At 49.0% G+C, this 20633-nt stretch overlaps 1 protein-coding gene across 4 annotated transcripts in view; it reads left to right on the top strand.

The window, feature by feature from the left end:
* LOC149325131 (potassium voltage-gated channel subfamily KQT member 1-like) overlaps positions 1 to 18193 on the top strand; it is a 469319-nt gene extending 451126 nt beyond the window's left edge. For all 4 annotated transcript variants that reach the window (XM_089563197.1, XM_089563198.1, XM_089563199.1 and 1 more), the window contains 2 exons: positions 525 to 621; positions 8523 to 18193. In XM_089563197.1, the coding sequence (XP_089419323.1) occupies positions 525 to 621; positions 8523 to 9065 (640 nt within the window). In that variant the 3' untranslated portion in view covers positions 9066 to 18193. The remainder of the gene's footprint in view (positions 1 to 524; positions 622 to 8522) is intronic.
* The last annotated feature ends 2440 nt before the right edge of the window (positions 18194 to 20633 follow it).

A 20633-nucleotide genomic window follows, 5' to 3' on the forward strand; every position in this document is an offset into this window, starting at 1 on the left:
TGTTTGCTTATTTGAGCTCTCATTCAGGGCGGGCGCTCTCAGTGGTGGTCGAAAGAGGCTCGTGGTTCCAGAAGCAGATTTTCACTGAGGGCCTTCTGCCCTCAGCTGTTGTGATCGAGTCGAGCCTCCAAGATGGCGTATCTGCATCAAAATGCCGCAGCAGAGAGATCCGCTCTCGCGCGATAGCAGAGGGATGGGAGCGGGCAATGCATATCAGGAAGCAGAGCAGAGGGGCTTAGTAGGAGTGTTCTTGTGCTGGCCTGCGCAGTGAGGGCAGGTCTGGAGTGTGGACGAAGGAAGGTTGGGTATTTGTACGCGGGGAAGTCTGGTGGCGTGTGCGGCGCGGTAACAAACGATATGTGAGTGAAAGGCTAGAAGCAGTGTGATTGCGGGGGCTCCTCGAATTAGAGTGCTTTGCTGAATAATTATGGAAATATTTTATTTAGCTTCCGCAACACGTTTGCGCTTCATCTTTGTCAGAGAGCGTGCATGAGCAGCACTGACTTATTTTCCTTGTTCCGCAGACTGGACCAAATACTCGGAAAAGTTGGTTCCAAAGCGAAGGACGTTTATGAATCGAAGATTAGCCTCGCATCTAGGATCGTGAAAGTTGAAAGGGCGGTAAGTAAGCCTCTCTGTCTCCGCGCATCGTCGGTCGGCCGGCCGGTGTCATGGCCTTCCTCTACCGCTGAGCCGGTGCAACGCTTTGAGCTCGTGTCGGAGCAGCCCTTCGGCTTCGTGAAATACTTATTTATTTGCGCCGTTGGCGCCTCTATTGGCGAAATGCTATCATGTGGCTCCAAATCATGCATCTGCTGCAAAGAAGCCGGCGCTTGCACACTGCGAAAAACTCGACTTCGCCTGAAATCCGCGGGTTAGTTAATGTATTCGTCCCGTGCATTCCGTACTGCTTGGTTTCTGGCGCGTTCGCGCAAGAGCTTCCATTGAGCCCCTTAACCTTTGTCTGTACAGTCGCTGTATGTACCTGCCGGGTGTAGGCAACCCGCCCTATGTGACCGCCGTAGGGGGCAGGTACGCCACGTAGGTCACCTGACTTTCAACGTCATGACAGCCTGTCCGCTGTTGTATGTGGCAGTTTAATTAATGACTGGCAGCAAGTGGTTGCTTGGGATGAGCAACCCGAGTATAACAAGACCCAAAGCCTGCAGCTCTTGTCATTACATGTCAATGGCGCATCGCTTAACCGCTGCACCACAGCGCCAGAGGTGGTATGAAGGCTTTGAGTGATTTAAGACTATAGGTAGAGATTGATCAATTCAGCATATACGGGCATTAACCCACTAAAGCTATCGCGTGATACCCTTAAGGTTCGATCTTTGTCTGAAGCCTGCCTGACCTTGAAAATCGAGCCTCGAATCAAGCGCGAACTCGCGCATCTAATTCTCATTTGGCGGAATGACGCTAAGTACACTGCTTTTATTTCCTCTAGTCTGCACTTTCGCATTGAAAAGCAGTTGTTTACTAACTACAACACGCAGTTTTTAAGTGTTCTCGTACAGATAAAAATGATTAAGGAATTAAAGTAAGGTCTGTTGTCCATGACGTTGTCACCACCACGTGGCATCTGGTGGACCATGGAGCTGTAATAATCCCGAAGATGCAACCAAACACTCAGCAATTGCATGCGTTTGTCATTCAGCCTCGTGAGCCATATTCTTTCCAAGGATGCCTAATGAAGGTTCAGAGGAACGGCTCGAGCTGTATGACCGTGTGGTAAGGCTCAACACCTGGGATGACGCTGCGAAGCTGCGGAACGGGTATTTTGCGTTGGAAGGCGCAGCCATGCGGAACATGACATGAGAAGAAAAGTTTCTCTACTGACGTGGGACAGTTTCACGAACGGACTAGTAAAGACGTTTTTCGAGCTTCGTCGGGAAGGAACAAGCTGAGCTCCTTCTTGAGAGCCGCATCCCGCTCCCGAACGAATTCGTGGTTGCCCATGTGGAGTAAATGAAGCGCTTGTTCCCCTACGATTTCCCCAGTATCGCCGAGAAAAGGAAACCAAACTTCTTGATGCTAGGCGTCCAGGAGTCAGTTTTGCCGGCCTCGTACGAAACCCACGGAAAACTGCCTCCGAATTCGCCTAAAAAGCGTTGACCACCGAGAAGACCACTCCGATACTCGGCAGTATTACCACCCGCCGCCAGCCTGTAAAATTCTCCCTGACACGGCGACTACCACCAGCCACAGTTTGCGGGAAGTCATTGGCGAAATTATCCACGAAAGAATGGGTCGACTACTGGCGTCCTCTCCACAGCCTCAAGCCGTGATTCTCAAGGATGTTAGGCGTGAAGCCCATTATGCACTTGGCTTTCTTGTCATCTACGACTGTAACAGAAGCTCATGATATGACATACACCTCTTAAGTACGCAATGGTGTGCCTCGACGAAACACCCGAACCGTTCCTCGGTATGAAGCAGCAGTGCTAGACCAGCGCTCTCTAGCGCCCGCGAGCAGAGCCTTCTATAGACGCACCAGCCCCAGGAAGCGCGATGTTTTCATGTTTTCATGTCGTTGAGGCTCTCCACGTACTTTGTCACTGCCTGTGCAGAGGTACCGGCCTACGGGGCTTCCCGATCGGGAATGAGAAAAACAGGGGTAGGTAGAAGACTACGAGCGTCATGCAAGCACACGCCCAGCCGCTCGTTGAGATAACCGTGGCCGCCATCCCCACGGTTCGAGTCGCCATGCCACAGCTATGCGCCGCCCGTTGCAGGACTGTCTTCCGGCCCCACAGAGAAACTAAAGGCAGCAACCGTAGGAGGTGTGGTTGATTCACGACAAAACGACGAATATTCTCCACCGCCGACGACGCAAGTCCACACGCATCAACACCCCTCGGAGCTCTGATACTATATTGAGACCCACTTATAACACGAGAGCAAGAACCTCCTATCTCGAAGTGAATCTTGACACCCGTAAAGTTACTGCTCCGGTTGACACAACAGCAGGCTATTCTGTGATGACTAGAACATTCGCCACTGAGCTGAAGAAGGTCGAGACCGTTTTGGACGGCCCGCAATTGCGCACCGTTGGAGGCCACATTAGACAGTTTTAGCTGACCGCTTCTACGGTCCGCTCCGCCCCTTAGCGGAGCGAGCACTAGCGTACGCACACGCAGTACGTTCACCCGCTTGCGGGTCAGTGGAGCGGCGCCTCCATTTCGCTGGTGCGACAGCTTAGCCGAGTGTCGTGTTCTACGGAAACGTCTCAAATTTGCCGGCTAGTTGAAGATGGCAGCATCCGGCTCGACAATCGCGTCTGAGAGAGCTCTCAAGTTTCACTGTCTCAAAGGCTAATTTCTCCGACCACAGTCGTCGAAAGCGCTTCAAAATCGACAAGGATCTCTTTTTGCAGCGTGAAGTATGAAATCAATCCTTCCGCGCTGCTGCGTGCAAATGTGGACGCGGGTGCATACATGTATAAGTCATGGTCGCAGATAACCGCGATTTGACGCTGTGCATTGTGACGAGTCGCATAAACTTGCTTATCGGCTATTTTCGGCAGGGTAGAAAGCAAATTTGAGCAACTAAGTCGCTGCCTTCATGCCTGTCCCAATTTACTTATGCGTAAGCATTATTGGCCTCGTGCGTGGCGTGTACAGAAAGTGTCCACACTTTCTGCTCTCAAAGTTACTGGGGTGAGCTCGGAGAAGCGTCGTGCAAGCTGCTGCCAGTGGTAGGAAGCTCGGGTAAGTTCGGACTAGCGTCGTGCAAGCTGTAGCCAATGGGCGGAAACTGGGGCAAGCTCGGTTAGTAACTCGGGTAAGCTGCGCAAGAAGTTGGTTGGGAAGGGCAACATGGGTGCACAATCCCTACGAGTGGCTGTGGCGGGAACGGGCACCTGCCAGTGCAGTGGCGCCTCGCTTCAACGCTGCGCCACTGCGCTGGTAGTGCTATGAGGACTCGCGCCATCTATGAATGTTAAGTATAGAATGACCAATTCTGCATTAATGGGCATTAGCCCATGGAGATCCGAATGGTGTGCGATTTGGTGGCCAACGCGAACCAAGACACTCAAACGCTCATGATACGACGGACATAATACAGACATAATCCACAAACGCGCCAACGGAAACAGCGGTAGTGCACGAGGCTTTCGCATTCATAGCACGCAAGGAGACTTAAGTGCCCCCGGTAGTTGTTTTCCTATTGAGTTTATGTTCGCGCACTTTACTCAAAGGCGTTGACCCGGGCACACTGCGAACGCTTTGAACTTAAGATATCGTCTATTTATCTCCAGTTTACTCGCTACAAAAGGAACGTACACTTTCGGACTCTGAAGTCTTGTTTTGCGCAGCGTAGGAAGCAGGAAAAACGCTGAAATACCAACTGAAAGTGGCCACTGACATGAACAACGCTGTGCAACATTCGTTTGCATGTATCAAACTGCCAATGCATGTCGCGTTTTCCTTAATTCAGCTGCACAGTCAGGTGTCCTTCAACTACGCATGCTCTCTTAACGCCAATAATGTACCATGGAATCAAGAACAAAGACATATGAACTAGAAAGACAAATTACGATCATGTTTGCCAAAGGGGTTCCATCGGTCACCGCCAGATGGTGCCACACATTAAAACCTCTCCAGGCGGTACAGTTTGCTAAAACATGCTCGCTTAACCTCTGCTCCGCCTTTGCTGAGCGGGTCAGCGTAAGTGGTGCGTACTGCAAAACCGGGCAGCTAAAACTGTCTCTTATTGCACCATCGGGGCGATGCACTGCGCAATTGACTGTCAACGGACATTGCTATCCCGTGACCGTCGTAGTGCTCCAGCTGTCTTCCCTCGACATAATCCAGGGCATACACTTCTTGGCCAAACAAGAAGCCGTCGTCTATTTTCGACCTAAGGTCATCACGCTTTCGTCGGATGAATCATACCTTGAAAGACAAACCTTGAACATGACGCATCCCTGAGTGTTCTTGGGGAGAGTTTTCGGGAGCACATCGCGAAAACTGTAGATATCATCGAGGGAGAACACGCAATTGCTTTTAGGCCGAGTACACGGCATCGCAAGAGGAATCGCCCCTGTTCTCAGTGAACAAGCTGAGGCGCCTGTAACAAAATTTAGTCAAGAATACTGACACTTTAACCGCGTCATGATGATTGGTTTTTCGGAAAAAGTAACCGAACATTCTAAATGCCTTCGCCTTCTCCGTCCGATCCGTAGAAGGCTGGCGTAACCAAGACCACTGGCCCACCTTAAAAGTCAACCCGGCACTGCCCCAAAACAGTAAAGTACACTGCTTAAGCGTTCTTTGAATTTACAGGTTCTGTTTTTAGCCGTCGTCAAAGGGTCGCCAAACGCCAGGTTACCAAGCATTGCTTTGTTAGCGACAAACCCACCCGACCTATCCTCCAAAGCCCCTACCGTGTATTACCGCGAGAACATCAAGACAACCGAGACCAAGTAGACGAAATGTTGCGCGACAGTGACACTGAACCGTCAAAGACCCCGTAGCGTCACCGGTGACAACCGCATGAACAAGATAACGTAGGAACATGTCTACTCTCTCATATGCACCGAATACACACTGGGCCAACGAGGCAGCGCCAGGAACGACGAAGCTCAAAAGCGGTTACTGGGAAAGTGAAGTCGATGAACGAGATGAAAAGAAGACCGGATTCAAAATGCCGAATGGGTTCTTTGAGTTCAAGATAATGCATTTAGACCATGCTCCGCACCAGTGACGTTGGATAGAGTACTGGTAGGCCTGAAGTAGCCGATTTGTCAAGTGTACTTAGATATCATCTTTTTCTTAATTTCAATCTTTGGTGACCACCTGAAAAGGCTTCGGATAGTACTGAAGGCACTGAAGTCCTCAGGGCTAACCTTGAAGCCGGAGAAGTGTCACATCACCTAGGAGGACGTGGTGTTCCTGAGTCGTGTCGTAAGCAAGGATGTAGTACGCCCAGATCAAGTGAAAAGTGGTGCTGTCGCACAATTCTGACAGGCTGGCGAGATAAAAGCCTTACGAAGATTTTTGGGACTACGCGCCTATTACTCCCGTTTTGTAAACGCCTTTGCGCGTATCACCGATCCTCTGACACTCTTGACAAAAGCAGACGTTTTGTTTAGATCGGAAACGCCACAAATTAAAGCATTCTAGAAATTTCAGCGTCAGTTGCAACAACCGCCGGTCCTTGCAGCTTTTATGAAGAAGCCGAAACTGAGATCCGTGCTGAAGCAAGCAGCTTTGGCTCGAAGGCTACTTCTAAAAAGGAAGAACGGAAGAGAGCGAGTTACCGCCTAATGGAGTCGCTAGCTGTCGAAGGCAGATGCTAACTATTCAACAACAGAACGAGTGGCTCGTGTGCATGCGGGCTACATTGAAATTCCGCCCCTACATTTAGGAACACCATTCAAGGTTTTTAGCGACTACCACGAGTTATGCTGGCTTGCTTACTTGAAGGGCCCCTCGGGCGACTCGCTCTACGGAGCCTGCGACGCGGAAGAGGTGGGCATTGTTTCATCTACTTGGAAGGCCTTGGCTTTAAGATATGGGTTTACGTCTCGTATTTACAGCTGGCAGAGACAGCAGGCACACACGCATTACTGACGCATTGGTCAACCAGTACATCACACCGAACGCTAGCTTCACGGCCATTATACAGGGAGTTTCGCACAAAATTTCTCAAAATTTTTAAAACTAGGCTTTTTGAGTTAAAAGGGCGCTTTTTTCGACAATACACTGTCAGTGGAATAGTAAATCACAAAACAGCTAACATGCGCTAACTAGCAAAATGGTTAACTAAAATTGAATGGTTAACTGCTTAACTATTACTGTTAGGCTCCTTAATTATTGAGAGATGTATGCCACCTTAATTAGTATCCAAAACACTTTTTAGAATTTCGAACACGCGGTCAGCCTCAGCGCTGTGGTCCAACTAATTCTGGCTACATCATGCCAAATTGCACCCACTTCCAAGAAGTTTGCAGCTAAAGCAACCTCTTTAGAGCCGAAATAGCCGAACTTGCCGAAATAGCCAGAATTTGTTGGACCACAGCACTGCGCTTAACAAGGTTTTTGAAATTCTAAAAAAACTGTTATGGGTGTTGCATACGATGGGTTACACGCCTCTCGATAATTAAGGAGCCTAACGGCAATAGTTGAAAAGTTAGCGGTTCAATATTGCTTAACCAACCTGCTAATTAGCCCATCCTATCTTGATGTAGTACACCGCTGACAATACTATGACCAAAAAGGCTCCCTTGCAACTCAAAAAGCCTATTTTTAAACACTGCGTAAAATCTTAGGTGAAGCACCCTGTACAGGCACGTAGCGGTGGGTGGGAGGCCACACCCAACGCCAACAACACCGCATGAAACGCGAGCATTGAAATTTGCATTGCATAGAACGCGGGCATAGGCCGCAATGAGTGAATGCAACAGACGTCGCCGTATTTTACAAGTCTTGAGGCAAGTATTCCAACCCCGAATGCCTGTCACGAACCCCTGTCGACGTACCTCCAAAAGAACACCATGAAAACGCCTCGTAAGCTCTATCAGCAGCAACACGTTCGCGCAATACCAACGCTATGGCCCCCGACCTACAACGATTATTCGAGTCTATGAAAGGAAACGCTCCTTCACCCCTTGCAGAATTCAATAGGGGGTTGTCCTCGTTCTGTCTGGGAAACGGAATCGTTATATAGAACTTTGCACGTAACAAGGCCACTTACCTTGTCATCGATCCTAATATTCTTCGAGAGTACATTTCATGTGCTTCACGTGATGAATCGACATCGGGTTGACACGCACGATATTGTCACCGCCATTTCACAATATGATGCCGGTGTGGTCTGAAGTCATGACCTCTGTGTATCGCAAACCGTCCTCTGCAAGCAGCCATCATGACTGCCTAACCTTCTACTTCCGTATTTGTGTCCTTTGTAGCCTAACTTTGAGAATGGCTTTGTGTTCGTGCGTCTTATACTCGGTCTCCGAAGCGAAAAATTTTCCGGACATCTGGGACCTAAAAAAAAAGTAACGTCCTAGCAGTGAACACGTACCGTATTTGCCAAAATTGACCAGGCAAGTGTGCATCTCAGTAGTATGCAGTGAGGCCCTTACGGTACTGGCCACTAAAGACCGGAAGGGCTCAGAGTATGAATCCAGAGGTTGTGCATCCTTCTCACGGATTTAAAGCTGAAGAGTTGCCATAAGTGACCCTCCACACGACGAAGAAGCAAGCCCCGTTGCTCGGTCACGTTTGGCAAAGGCGTGTCCTGTTAACTCGGGCACTGACGCATGACATCCACGAGAGTAGGTTATGCTGGAAGGAGACATTCTTGGTGAAGGACTCGGGCGCCCGTAGGCGTCAGCACTGCTGCAGAGGGTGTCGATATTTATTGTTCAGCCAGAGTGTCCCGTGCTGTTCACATAATGTCTTTAAGGCGTGCGCTTCCAGGGCAGTCATGCGTGTAGGAAGTTTGCTGCGTTCCATGACTCAACCTGACTGCCGAGCACGGACCACTCCTCACCAGTCTCTGGCGTGCAGGTGGAGGACATCGAGTCCAAGCTTGATCAGCTGATGGAGATGTACGTGGAGGACCGGGCCCGGCTCTTCGCGGTTCCCGCGGTGCCTCCGCCGGGGCTCAGCCTGCGTCACCAGCCGCCGCCACCGCCGCCACCGTCGGCAGCGCCGTCCATGGCGCCCTCGCCGCCGCCTCCGCCGCCACAGCCGCCGGCGACCCAGCCGGTGAGCGTGCCGGCGGCGGCGCGGCCCGCGCTCGTCGACAAGCAGTGCAGCGAGCCGAACACGCCCGTGACGAAGACGTTCGAGCGGCCCACCGTCATGCAGCGCGGCAACTCGGACCTGGGCACGCGGCTGCGGCGCCGCAACCAGCAGAGGCCCGCGATGGAGGCCCGGCCTCCACCCGCGGCTGCCTCTTCGTCGGTGGCCAGCACATCCGAGAGCGCGGCGGCCAGCGACGACGAGCCGAGCGGAGCCGAGGAGGAAGACGTGAGCGTGGTGACCGTGTCTGTCACCGAGACGGCCGCCCTCCTCAGGCCGACGCTACACAACGTGTCCTCCGCCTGATCAGCGGGCCGGGACGCGGGACGTCGCCTCCCGGCGGCCACCGCCGCCACCGGAGGTCGGCGCTCGCGCCACCCGGCGACCGAGCCCTGCACGCATCCTAGCGCACGTCCGAGACGCGATTTACGGGAGGCCCGTGACAACGCGATGTTTCAGATGAGCACCTTCACTTGTTCGACCGCTGTGACGTGTCCGGCACAGCTCGCATTGTGATTCCTATTGTCTTTGTTTGCCGATTATCATTCGCGGAGATCATTCGCGGAAGCAGCCTGATTTTTTTTCGAGTATTTCACCGCGTCCAGGTACATTCTGGAAAACGGTGAGCTAGAATTTTTTCAATGCTCGATCATTGCTCACACATGCATCGCAGCAGATTTGCAGAAAAAGTACTCAAACGTTACACGCTTCGGTTCAGCACGCATGAATTCGGGTGGCAAATCTGGGCACATTGGTTTTCATTCAAGGTTTAAAGTAGAACATGGCGTGTTGTGTTCTAGGCAGCTTCTTTGTGCCCAGCGGCCCTCTCTGCTTTGCACTACCAGTGTGCTGAATCTTTGCGCGCTAGCGGCGCGTGGGATGACTTCTTATTCAACTGTGGTCGAGACTGGACCGTCATAACGCGCGAGAACACAGAAGCAACGCTCATTGTAGTTGCAGCCTTGTGGGCGCACTACACGGAACTCCACGCAGCCAAACATTCCGATAGCCTGAATGGTTTGTGATGATGGTGCTTGTCAATGCTGAAAGCTAATGCACAGATATTCAGTTACGTGGATGTGTGTTTGTGATAAGGACGACATACTTGTTTTTCTTACAACTTTTTCCTCTTCTCTGTTTGTTTAGCACCTACTCAAAGCTGCTAAATGCGGAAGGTTTCCGCCACATATAATATGGGCCACGAGATTTCCTTCAATTTTGGTTGTGGCTGGGTAGAGTTGTCTGAAATTGAGGCATTTGAGTAATTTGGGACAGTTTCCCTGGTGATTGTTTTGCGGTACGTCAGTCGCAGCCGAAATCGCAGAGCGGGTCTCTAAAAATGCTCGCTAGGTGTAAGCCCTAGTCTCATATGAGGCTACTGCAAATGGTAAAGAAGCAAAAAAATTGGTAGCGCTTTTGTTTTCGCGCTTCTCTCATGACAATTCTCGTCTACTTCGCATAGAGGTGCTGTCTTTTTATTTGTGCTTTCGTTATGCACGCATGAACTGAATAAGTGTTGCTGCTTACTCTACACTGCTTTTTATAAATCGCGTGGTGAATGGTGCTGTTGCAGCGCAAGAGGTACAAAAATTAGCTACCATGCTTCCCTTAACTGCCCAATGGAACCATCAGCACCAATAGTTGCACAGTTACCATATAATGCGACATGTACTGGTAAATTTTGCCCCACGCCTGTGTTGAAGCACGTGCCGGGTTTTTTTTGCATACGAGGCTATTCAAGAGTAGCATCATTTCTCACATGGTGGGGATTTTCTTATGAGCAATGCTTCTTTCATCCTACAATGAATGACTAACCCGGAAAGAAAAAGTCTCAAGTTCTTACTGCTTGCCATCTACACAGCTTTTCTGTGATGTCTGGTACCTTGCTATAAAACTCGTGCTATACTAAGTTACAGCCATTGTGGTCATTATATTTGTTAAACTACGTGACATCAAGGAACCTACGTCGTGTATATAGTTTTCCGCAGATGAGCACATATATATTTCTCTAACCCACAGCAGAAGGACATTTTGACAGGCAGTGAGTCATATCAGCACATCACGTGAGTTGTTTGTTTGTTTGAAAGGAACGGGCAAAGCAGTGGATCTGCTTAGGCCATATCGCTGGGGGTTATGCCTCGCGAAACTTTACTGCTGGTTTCTATCTGTATCACTAGCTCCGTAAAAGCGTTTCGGTTGGTTTTAGCAGCTCGGGCAAGACATGTGCCATTAATTTGTCCGGCGTGCTTCAAGTTGTAAACTGGAGTTTCTCCTATAGCTGATACAATATTTATTTTTTGCTTGAGCGTCTGATTTATTTATCTGTGTCATCAATGAGCTCTGCACTTTCTATCGGTAAGTTGTTTGTAATTGGCCATTTTTAAAGCTTAAGGGAGCCAACCACCGTGCCCGCCCTTGAAGTAGTCAAAAAATGAGATTCACTGATAGTGCCGCAGTACGCGTATTTTTGTTCTGTGCGAGGGAGAAAAATAGCTCGGCGTGCGCAGAAACACATCCTAGCATGCATTTCGTACCACGCGCACTTCACCTGCGAATGGAAGATGGGCGCACCCGCATTGAAGCTAAGCAGTGCCAAGGCGACATACTGGCTTGGATTTCTGCACTGGCGTCCACCTCGCTCTGATAGCATTTCGAAAAGACTACACAACTCCACAGGCACAGAAGTCGCACGTTGGCAGCGGGTTTGCACAAGGAGTGTACGAGGAAATGGTCACACGGTTCATAGACGCTCCACTGCGATTAACGCATGATGAAGGCCACACTTGTTCTCGTTGCGATGGACAGGCTGTGTCTTCCAATATAATGCGAAGTCGTGAATCTTCAGCTCAGCGGTCTGAACGAGTCGCCACTCCAATGTCTTATTTTTTATTTTCTCCGAGAACGTTCTCATAGTCATGCTGGTCTCTCTGGCGTGCAATAATGTCTCAAAATCTCGCGCCAGCGGTGTGCTGCGCCCCAAACTATTGGGAACTTGTAGCAGAAGTGGTCTTTCCAGAGCGGTACTCAACCCGTCTGTGCGCTCAGCGGGCTTTGCAAAGCTGAGCGCCGGGACTTATATAAATCGCGTCTTCAAAAGAAGGCCCTGGCGCTTAGCTTTCGCAATGAGTTGACGTTGTCGCCACCTCGAATCTTGACACGGTACACGGTTTCATGGATTTCATACGTAATACATCGTAAGCTCATACGCGGTCAGTGCAGTTGCAAAACGCTAATTTCGATTGCTGTGGGGGTTGCAGGCGTGTGAGGGTGATGAAAACTGACTTCAGAAAATGTGACTCCTGGCCCATTAGTGAAGTCTTTATTTTTAAGGGCGAAAATTGAGAACATTGGTAATTTTCAAAACGCCTTAAAAAGAACGAAAATATGCTAACGGCACGCAGTGGACAGCGGGATAGAGCTAGAGATCTTCCTTGATCTTTCCTCTTAGCTTATGGTGAACTGGGACACCTTACTAATAGCATCCACCTCCTGCCTTCAGCTGTGCGCTGAAGGGACGCTTATGCGTTCGTGTTAGTTGGGCGGCCACGGATGATAAAACATACAGCTAGCTTGCGGGAAGGAACCAAACCTTGGCCATGGTTTAGACGTTTGTGAACGTCCTCACTACAGTAGTGATCCGCATCTTGAACGTCACGTTCAGGGGCTTTCGTCGTACGTCGCCACAAAAGGAGCAGCGAATAAGGTACTCTTCACCCCGTGCATAGCGCTAGGACAACCCAAGCGTTGCCAAAAACAGTATGATATTAGGCTATTTTTATTTACATTTCCTGCCCTTCTCTAAGCTCGGCTGCGGAGCTGCGAAATTCGAGTAAAAGTGGACAATCGTTACCAAGCAGTTTACGATTCTGATACCCTTGAGCTTCACTCCAAAGTCATTCACTTCGCTGGTTCCACTCGCGACAGTTCAGCCTGACGCGACCTCTACCATGTAGGACGTGACTCGCACACTAAATTCCCCCCGCACTTTTCCCCCACCACAGCGTCTCTAGACACAACAAAGCGGAATAAACGTAGTTTCATGCAGTCAATCCCATTAAGTTTGCCTGCGCCAAGTGACTGGGCAGAATTGCAAGAAGGAGCCAGGTGAAGGCATATCATCGACACAGGTCTGTTGATAGAGGACGCACCATCGTCGAATCGTGCCGGACCTTGCACTTCCGTTAAACAGTGCATTTGCTGTGGCGTCCTGTGCTGACGTAATTCTCTCCTATAGGCTAGGTGGTTCACTCATGGCTCGTTTTATGTTTTCGCTGTGTCGACGGTCTAGCAGGCTGCAGACCTCCAGTGTTGCTGGGGCCACTTTTCTATCCCGGTGCTGACATTGATGTGTGGGCTACGGAGTTCTGGCTGCGGTGATATTTTCAATCGCAGGGTCTCTAGATAGCAGGTCGGCTGGCTCCTCAGGGCTTGAGAGAAGGAGCACAATCGTCGCACTTGTCCTTGAAGAGTTTCGTCAGCAGCTGCCGCGCAGAATGGAGCGGGGTACAACGTTCAAGCTTTTGGCGGGCTTATGAAAGTTTCCGGTGCTACTCTGTGATCTGTCTCCCCGTGGAAACATTCTATAATTAACTTACGGTGTTAATTTTCACACAAAAGGAAGGATTCGAACGTGCCTTAAACGCTGCCTAGTCGTCGGGGCTCTCTTAAATACGGTATTTGGAGCTACTCAAGGGCAATCCAAACTGCTAAGTTGTTTTTTGTTTGTTTTTTCTTTTTGTACCGCTGAATTATACTCTTGGATTCGACGAATAAGTTTTGAATAAGATGACATTCAAAATGCAAATGCTGTTGCTTCAGTTCCCCGATTTTCCTAGTTCCATAGCCGCATTGGGCGTGATTTGGTGCAGCTTGATCACTACGCGTTCTGTGTCTTATTTCCATAAGGATGCTGTATCAAGTCTGATAACCATAAAATTTCCATTTAAGCAACACAAAGGACAAACTCGTCCTTACGACACGTGCTGCTAACGTTCAACAAGCCGGTCCTTTCCGCAATGACTTACAGGTTTAGGTGTAGTAGGCTTGTGATTTGCTGATGGTTGGCGTTTTTAAGATATCAGTGAAATGTTGTTTTCTGCAGAAACAGAGAGCAGAGGAATAGCGCAGCAGATGTTGCGCGGTAGCTTCGGACAACGGCCGAAGCATGCAGCACCCATTTCGAGGCATAGTCTCGACGATGTCTTTGTTTTCATTCGCTCTCGAAGGTTATTGCCCGAAAATAAAGGGTGAAGTGCATTACCTATGTTTAAACCGACTGAATGAGCTTACCTAGGTTTTCTTGCACCAATTCCGCTTTTTTCAAAGTTTCCGAGTTTGTTTCACCGTTCTGACTATTCACGTTTGAAGTAGCCCGCGGTATTACAGAGAACCGCTGCTGCATAATCGCTCGCATTTCGTCCCTTTAACAACTGGAATATTCCAAGCTGGATGGCTTCAACGGGTGTGCAAGGATACGGTTCATATTGCTTCAGCAGGAAGCTGCACATCACTGTGGCCCGCAACACCGCCACCGTTCAAAAATTTCGGGTGATACCAGGTAAAACACTGATTAGGCACTGCACACTCACAAATATGGGCGATAAATTAGTGCTCCGATGCTGGTTCAAGCGACGAACTGCAGTCGAACTCGGATATATCGAACTCGATGGGGATCGCAAAATTGGCCGATATATCGATAGAAAAATGGCAATAGATAAACTTAGCTCTAGCCTAGCAGCAAGGATGCAGTGCACTTACGAAAGTGGCACGCTTCTTGCCGGCACAGGCTGCCTGCCGACCTGCTGGAAGCGCTGTGATCGCCAGGCGTTGCTAGGCCTATATAGTCTGCTTCGCATCGAAGCCGCACAGGGCGTCTCTTTGGAACTAGCCACTGCCGATTGTAAGATGTTTAACATGTTACCAGTGCAGTGAAATAAAATAATAGCTCATTGAAATTTACAGTTGATTTTCGCTACTCTTTTGGCTGCAAAGCAAGCTAAGCACGTCAGGCGAGTGCCGCCGCTAAGATTTAGTTAGGTTGGTTTCACCGAAGGATATGGCAAGTCCACCCACATCACGTTCACCTTGTCAAACGGTTTCACAGCACTAGCGCTCCCAGCACTGTCCGAGGACGCACAGCCAAGCAGTCTGCGCGTGCGGATTGAGATAGAAGAGAGTCGTTAGATAAACACCACTTGCAAGGGCACGTTGCCAAGTTCGATATATATCGAACGGCCTGGGAAATCAGATTTCAATACACGGCGCGATTTTCCGATACTTTTACATAGTATTTTCTAGGGTTTAATCTTCGTGTTCGATATTGGCAGTGATTATAAATATCCGGGTTTCATATATCCAGGCATAACTGTATTGCAGCGTGGTGGTTCAGGCCGGCAGAAACAAAGCACGTCTTAACGTTATCTTGGATGCAGTCCTCTCAGAATGAAAACGAACCTATAAGCATGTCGAGGAGAGAAGTTACTTAACACAGAGCATCGCCAAAGAAGCGAAGTGCTCAGCGGGCTTGTATAGAGCGCTGGAGACACGTTCGATGAGGAAAAAGCAGAGCAGGATCTCACAGCCACTTCTCGCCATGAGATGCGGAGCTCGTGTCTGAGCGGCTTGAGTGTAGCTGCTCTAGGCATTCATTACTACCGTCGTTTCTGTAACCCTGGCCGCATGGTCGGATGTACCCCTCTTTGCCTAGCAGAGCACAGCTCAGGAGCCCAGGGGACAAGCCTGTACAGCATCGCCACTCGTGACTTTCAATCGCCGGAGGGGACAGCCTGTCACAGAGGCACGGCCAGTGACGTCTGTGCCGTCGACGTAGCCGCATATTTGCCACTGCTGTAGTCACTTGTACCGAGAGTCTCTGTTCTGAGTTCCATCTCGCGTTGGTGCTTAGAAGGAGGGAGCGCGGAGATGCTATCGCCTCTTCAGAGATGGCGCTGTGTGAAGGCCACGTCGGCGCGAGGACAAAGTGAAGGGCCAGGCTGTGGGGCCTTCACAAGTGAGCAGCGAGTAGCCGATGCACAATCCCATTTCCTGCGCCTGCTGACGCCGCGTACATGGTACCTGAAGAAATCACTTTCTGCAACGAAGTTTGCAGCGCACAGGTGGAGCTGAGCTTGCTTGTTTTCACTCATTAACGTGTCAGTGTAATTGTCCTGCGTAGTGGTACACATTACAACCACCTCTTCGCTTTTTTCTCCCTTCGCTGTCCTCTAATCGACACGTTGGCTGGCGGAAAAGCACCTGGCCGCGATGCGCAAGGTGTAAGAAAGTAAGGCTTCCACACAATAAAAGAAAGACAATGCAGCGGATCCTTTCGCATGTGCTCTTCGGCACCCCCGCACGTTTGCAACCGCATGAGAGCTCCTAAAATTCAGAGCGGCCTTGTCTGGACAGGACCTCACTTCAGAGCCGTAATGCGACTACACAGAAAGTTTTTTCTCTTTATTTTTATAATTCGAGTTTATTACAGAGCTGTAAAAAATCGTGGTTGCTGATTATAATCCTGATAAGAGGCGGTACAGAAATTCATTTATACACCGCGGCAATGATTTTTGGCAACGGAGCGAAAACTATGGAGCCGAAACGCGCCCTGTCTTCCCACGCAGCGGGAAATATTCTCCTCTTGTAGTTTGAGTTTTCTCATAAAACATAGCGTATTGCAAATATTAGCTATTAATGCGATTGTATTAGACGGCCAATTGGTTTGTTCATAGAAGGTTGTGGCCAAAGACTACACCAGGGCACGGCGTGGGCAGGGCATGTAATGAGAGGGCGAGATTACCGCTGGTCCTTAAGGGTAACGGAGTGGATTTCAAGAGAAGCCAAGCGTAGCAGGAGGCGGCAGAAAGTTACATGGGCGGATGAGATAAAGAAGTTTGCGGGAATATAATGGCTGCAGCTGGTTAATTGGAAAGACATGGGAGAGGCTTTTGCCTTGCAGAGGGCGTAGTCAGGCTGATGATGGTGATTATTGGATGACTCATCGAAGCGAAAAGCTCGCGTCTTCCAAAAAGTGACGTTACGAAACTCGTGATTGGTCGGAACAGTGTGACATTATTAAAGACTGCCAAATACGAAATGTTGACCAGTAGTAGTCAGTGCTGGTACTTTCAACTGTACCAACTGCAACGAAACAGAAGATAATTAACAATGATATATAGAATTGAAATGAAATTTGAATTAAATTGGCATGGAATAAGAATGAAATTCAAATAGAAATGGAATAGAGTTAGAATGGCATTGTATTAATATTTCAATATAATTGCAATGCTTTGGCATTATTCGTGCGTAAGATGCTTAAATGCCCCCGTAGTCTTTGAAGGCTTTTTCTGAAACAAATGCAAACTTTCAACGTTGAAAGTTAAAGCAAAAACAGTTTTCGTCATTACAATAAATTTGCTTTGAACATCAAGTTACACGAAGCTACCACTGATGGTGCGAGCTGCTCTAGCGATGGTGTGAAATTTGGCGGAATGACATAGTTACGGACTCTTCGCCCGTGTTCCTTCCCTCCATTGCCGAAAGAAGCTATCGCCCTGTACTGAATGGCATTTTGACAGCTCGATTACCATAAACCTATCTTGGCATTCCCGCGGTGCTCAACAAACACAAGCGTTCTATACATTAACAGCCTGCAGAGGTAATTCTAGATTCGGATAGTGTCAAATCGGATGTTCAATAGTTTGGTCGCCTTGTGCCCTGAAGTGGCGTCTCAGTTCATTGCTTGCTGCTGGGAAAGTTATCTAACCTACCCTCTATACTAAAAGCTAGTCTGCAACGGACGCGCACTGCTTTTCATGTTTAAACTAAGTTATATCGCACTCTAATGGGGAGATTACCGCGGGGATCATATCTGCTGCTGTGCGCCCATCGAGCAAATAGGGCCGGAGAGATTTGACAGTGCATTCGCGAGCTTGCGTCGATACTTGTACCCTAACGTTTCCGTCCGGCGGCATCTATACCCGACCTCCTTTGTCCAGAGCAGCGCCCGTATGGACGGGCCTGGTGCCCCTCTGGGCTTTCTCTGTGTCATTACCACTCGTATTCTCTCCGCACTTCATCAGCAACTGAAATTTTGCTGCTCTCTCCAGACATGCTGCGTCGTATGGAACCTGCAACCTCGATAAGCGCTTCTAAATGTGACCCTCAATGACTCGATGCCCTGCATGTCCACACTCTGTGGTCAGTCATGCCTCTTCCTGGACGTGGGTGTAATAAATGGAGCACCGTCGAGTCTTATTCCACAAGTCGCGGCGCGAGTCGCCTGCTCTCGCATCTTCTGTGTTGAACAATCCGCTGTCTGAAAACCCTCCCCTCCTGACACAACTGAATCGTGAACTCTTAGTGTGTGCTCAAGTAATGGGTTGGTCGTCCTCTATCGGAATGGAAGTTTTTTTATTTCAAGAAATGCTTTGGCGCGGCAGACAAGGACAAACATAGAAAACACACCACAGAGCGCCAATGGTGCTGTGTGGTGTGTTTTCTATGTTTGTCCTTGTCTGCCGCGCCGAAGCATTTCTTGAAATATGTATCGCCAACTGGCCTACAAAACAACCCTTCTAAGTTTTTTTAGACAGTCGTCAGTTCAAAAGTCGAGCTTAGAGGAACAGACATTAGTTACAGGAGGCTGCGATGTCATTTTAGTTGCTGTCGATTTCAAAACCTTTAAAATTATTCGTTCATTAAACGTTTCCTGCAGAAGCTTCTAAATTATACACTGTGAAGAAGTGTTTGGTTATATTTGACATTAATGTTTCAGGAAAATGCTGTAATAGCTACAGAGCTGGGCACAGTGTCGCTCATTGCTCTGATTTTTGTTCCGCTCTCTGCACCGATTCTTCAGAAAGTAAAAATTGACCAGAGTACTACTTTATCAAAAAAAGGTAGCATTTGCGGCGCCACGAGTGATTTTTACTAAATAGGGCTCCCGAAAGCATCTAGTTTAAGACGTGAGGGCTTTCGCGTTTTCGACATAAGCAATCTCAAGCACATATGTTACCGCTCGTTCGTTGTCCTGCTAGTAGAACAGTGCTAGCACCTAAGTATACACAAATGACGATTTTTTTTTGCGTACTCCCACCGGAAACCGTAGTGTCTCTTCTATAACAAAATTCTAGCTTTTTGTGGTTCTATAACAAAATTCTTGCTTTTGCAACAATAAAGATTTTGGGTCGCCGAGCGGCCGTTCTAAACAAGTTCTCATCTATTTCTTGTTACAACCCGGGCGAACGTTTGTTGAAGTTACGCCTATTCGGCGGAAAAGAGACCACGCTTGTCACCTATATATTTCGAGGTTTCTAATTGGTTTAGATGTGCTCAGCTAAACCGCACCTAAATTATTTTGCCCTCCGGCTGGCCGCCATTTGCTTCATCGTCAGCGGCCATTCGCACACAGGTCACCTGGTGAAGTGGCGAGAAGCACGCAGATATGACACCAATCGCCGTAGCGAGTATGCTGTTACACTTCTGCACTCAAAGCTTAACCATTAAACTGGAGGCACTGAAAGAGTGCTTGATATTGACCTGTTTACATGAACTCCATAGAGTCGAGTCGAGTTTGCTTGTCGGGTAAAAAACCAGCTGTCGGGTTCATGTAAACGCTGTCGGTCGAGTAAAACAAGCGGCAGAGAGAGTCGAGTTAACTCGCCTGCGGGGGGTAGGTTAACTCGCTTGTCTCGCCTTTCTAAAAGCATGGAATGGAAGAGTCGGGTTTGCGGGAGGGGAGAGGATGAATGCGAACCTGTTTTTCGCATGCGCCGACGCGCCTCCGAGACAGCGGTGCCGTGCCGCCACCTTGGAGGCTGCCACTGCCCTCTACCGCTTGCGCTGTTTGACGCTTGGTGTCGCTGGAGTTGAAGCGGTCTCGACTCGCTAAAATCGAGTTCATGTAAACACGCTGTTGTCGAGCTGGGCTGACCTTGCTCAAATCGATCCCCTGACTCGACCCGCCGCTGTCGGGTTCATGTAAACGCCGCCATTGACCTGTAGCCCCGCGTCAATGTACCGCGAAAGCTTTGCGGAGTACTTCCTGGCGCACCACTGTGGCTAACTAGCCTTAGCAGTAATGCATGGCTGGCTAGGCCTTTATAGAAGAACAGACACGTGTACAGTGGGCCAATCTTGCAGAAAGACAACAAACCGCTTCTTACGTGAGTAGGTGGCTATTAAATACGCATAATGTTTTGCGGCGTCTTGCACGCTCTTTGACTGTACTTCGGATTTCATCGCTACATAACATCCACCAGAACGATGAGTTTCGTGCGACAGCAGTAGGGATCAAAATAGTGCTTGAATTTCTCTATAGCAGAAGGACAATTATAAGTTTTGGTGGTAGAGTGCATGAGGCTTGTGAATTCACTTTTATTTGAACTTTTTGCAATCTATGTTGTATTTATTGGAAAGGAAGCGAATTTAAGTTTTTTGGGGGGGCAGCTGAAAAATACTCGTAAGTATTCGTGCCTTTACGGTTTCTGGCCCACAGTTTATTCATACGTTCTCAGGGACGATATGTGTCTAAATTGCCGTGATGCTTCACTACGCTGTACGGCGGAAATAATCTCTTGAAGGTTTGGCCAACAGAGCCTTTTCACGATTCATGTTCCTAATTTTGTGCAGTCGTAACGTCCTTGACAACGATTGGTTTTGCCGGCCGTGTTTTGAAGCGTGTAGTGCTTTTACGCTCTTGCATTCGAGTGATAAACTGGCCTTCAGGCACCTTGTAGGCAGAGTGACCGCAGAAAACGAATATTTGTTGCTGCCGGTCATGCGACAGGTCTCGAGATGCAGACCGTTAACACTTGGAGCTGCGTACTTTCAATTTTAATCGATACTAAAACTTGGCGCACTGTTCTCCGGAGGCGT

This window comes from Amblyomma mixtum, chromosome 10 (assembly GCF_055824585.1).
Source record: "Amblyomma mixtum isolate Tamu chromosome 10, ASM5582458v1, whole genome shotgun sequence".
NCBI lineage: Eukaryota > Metazoa > Arthropoda > Arachnida > Ixodida > Ixodidae > Amblyomma > Amblyomma mixtum.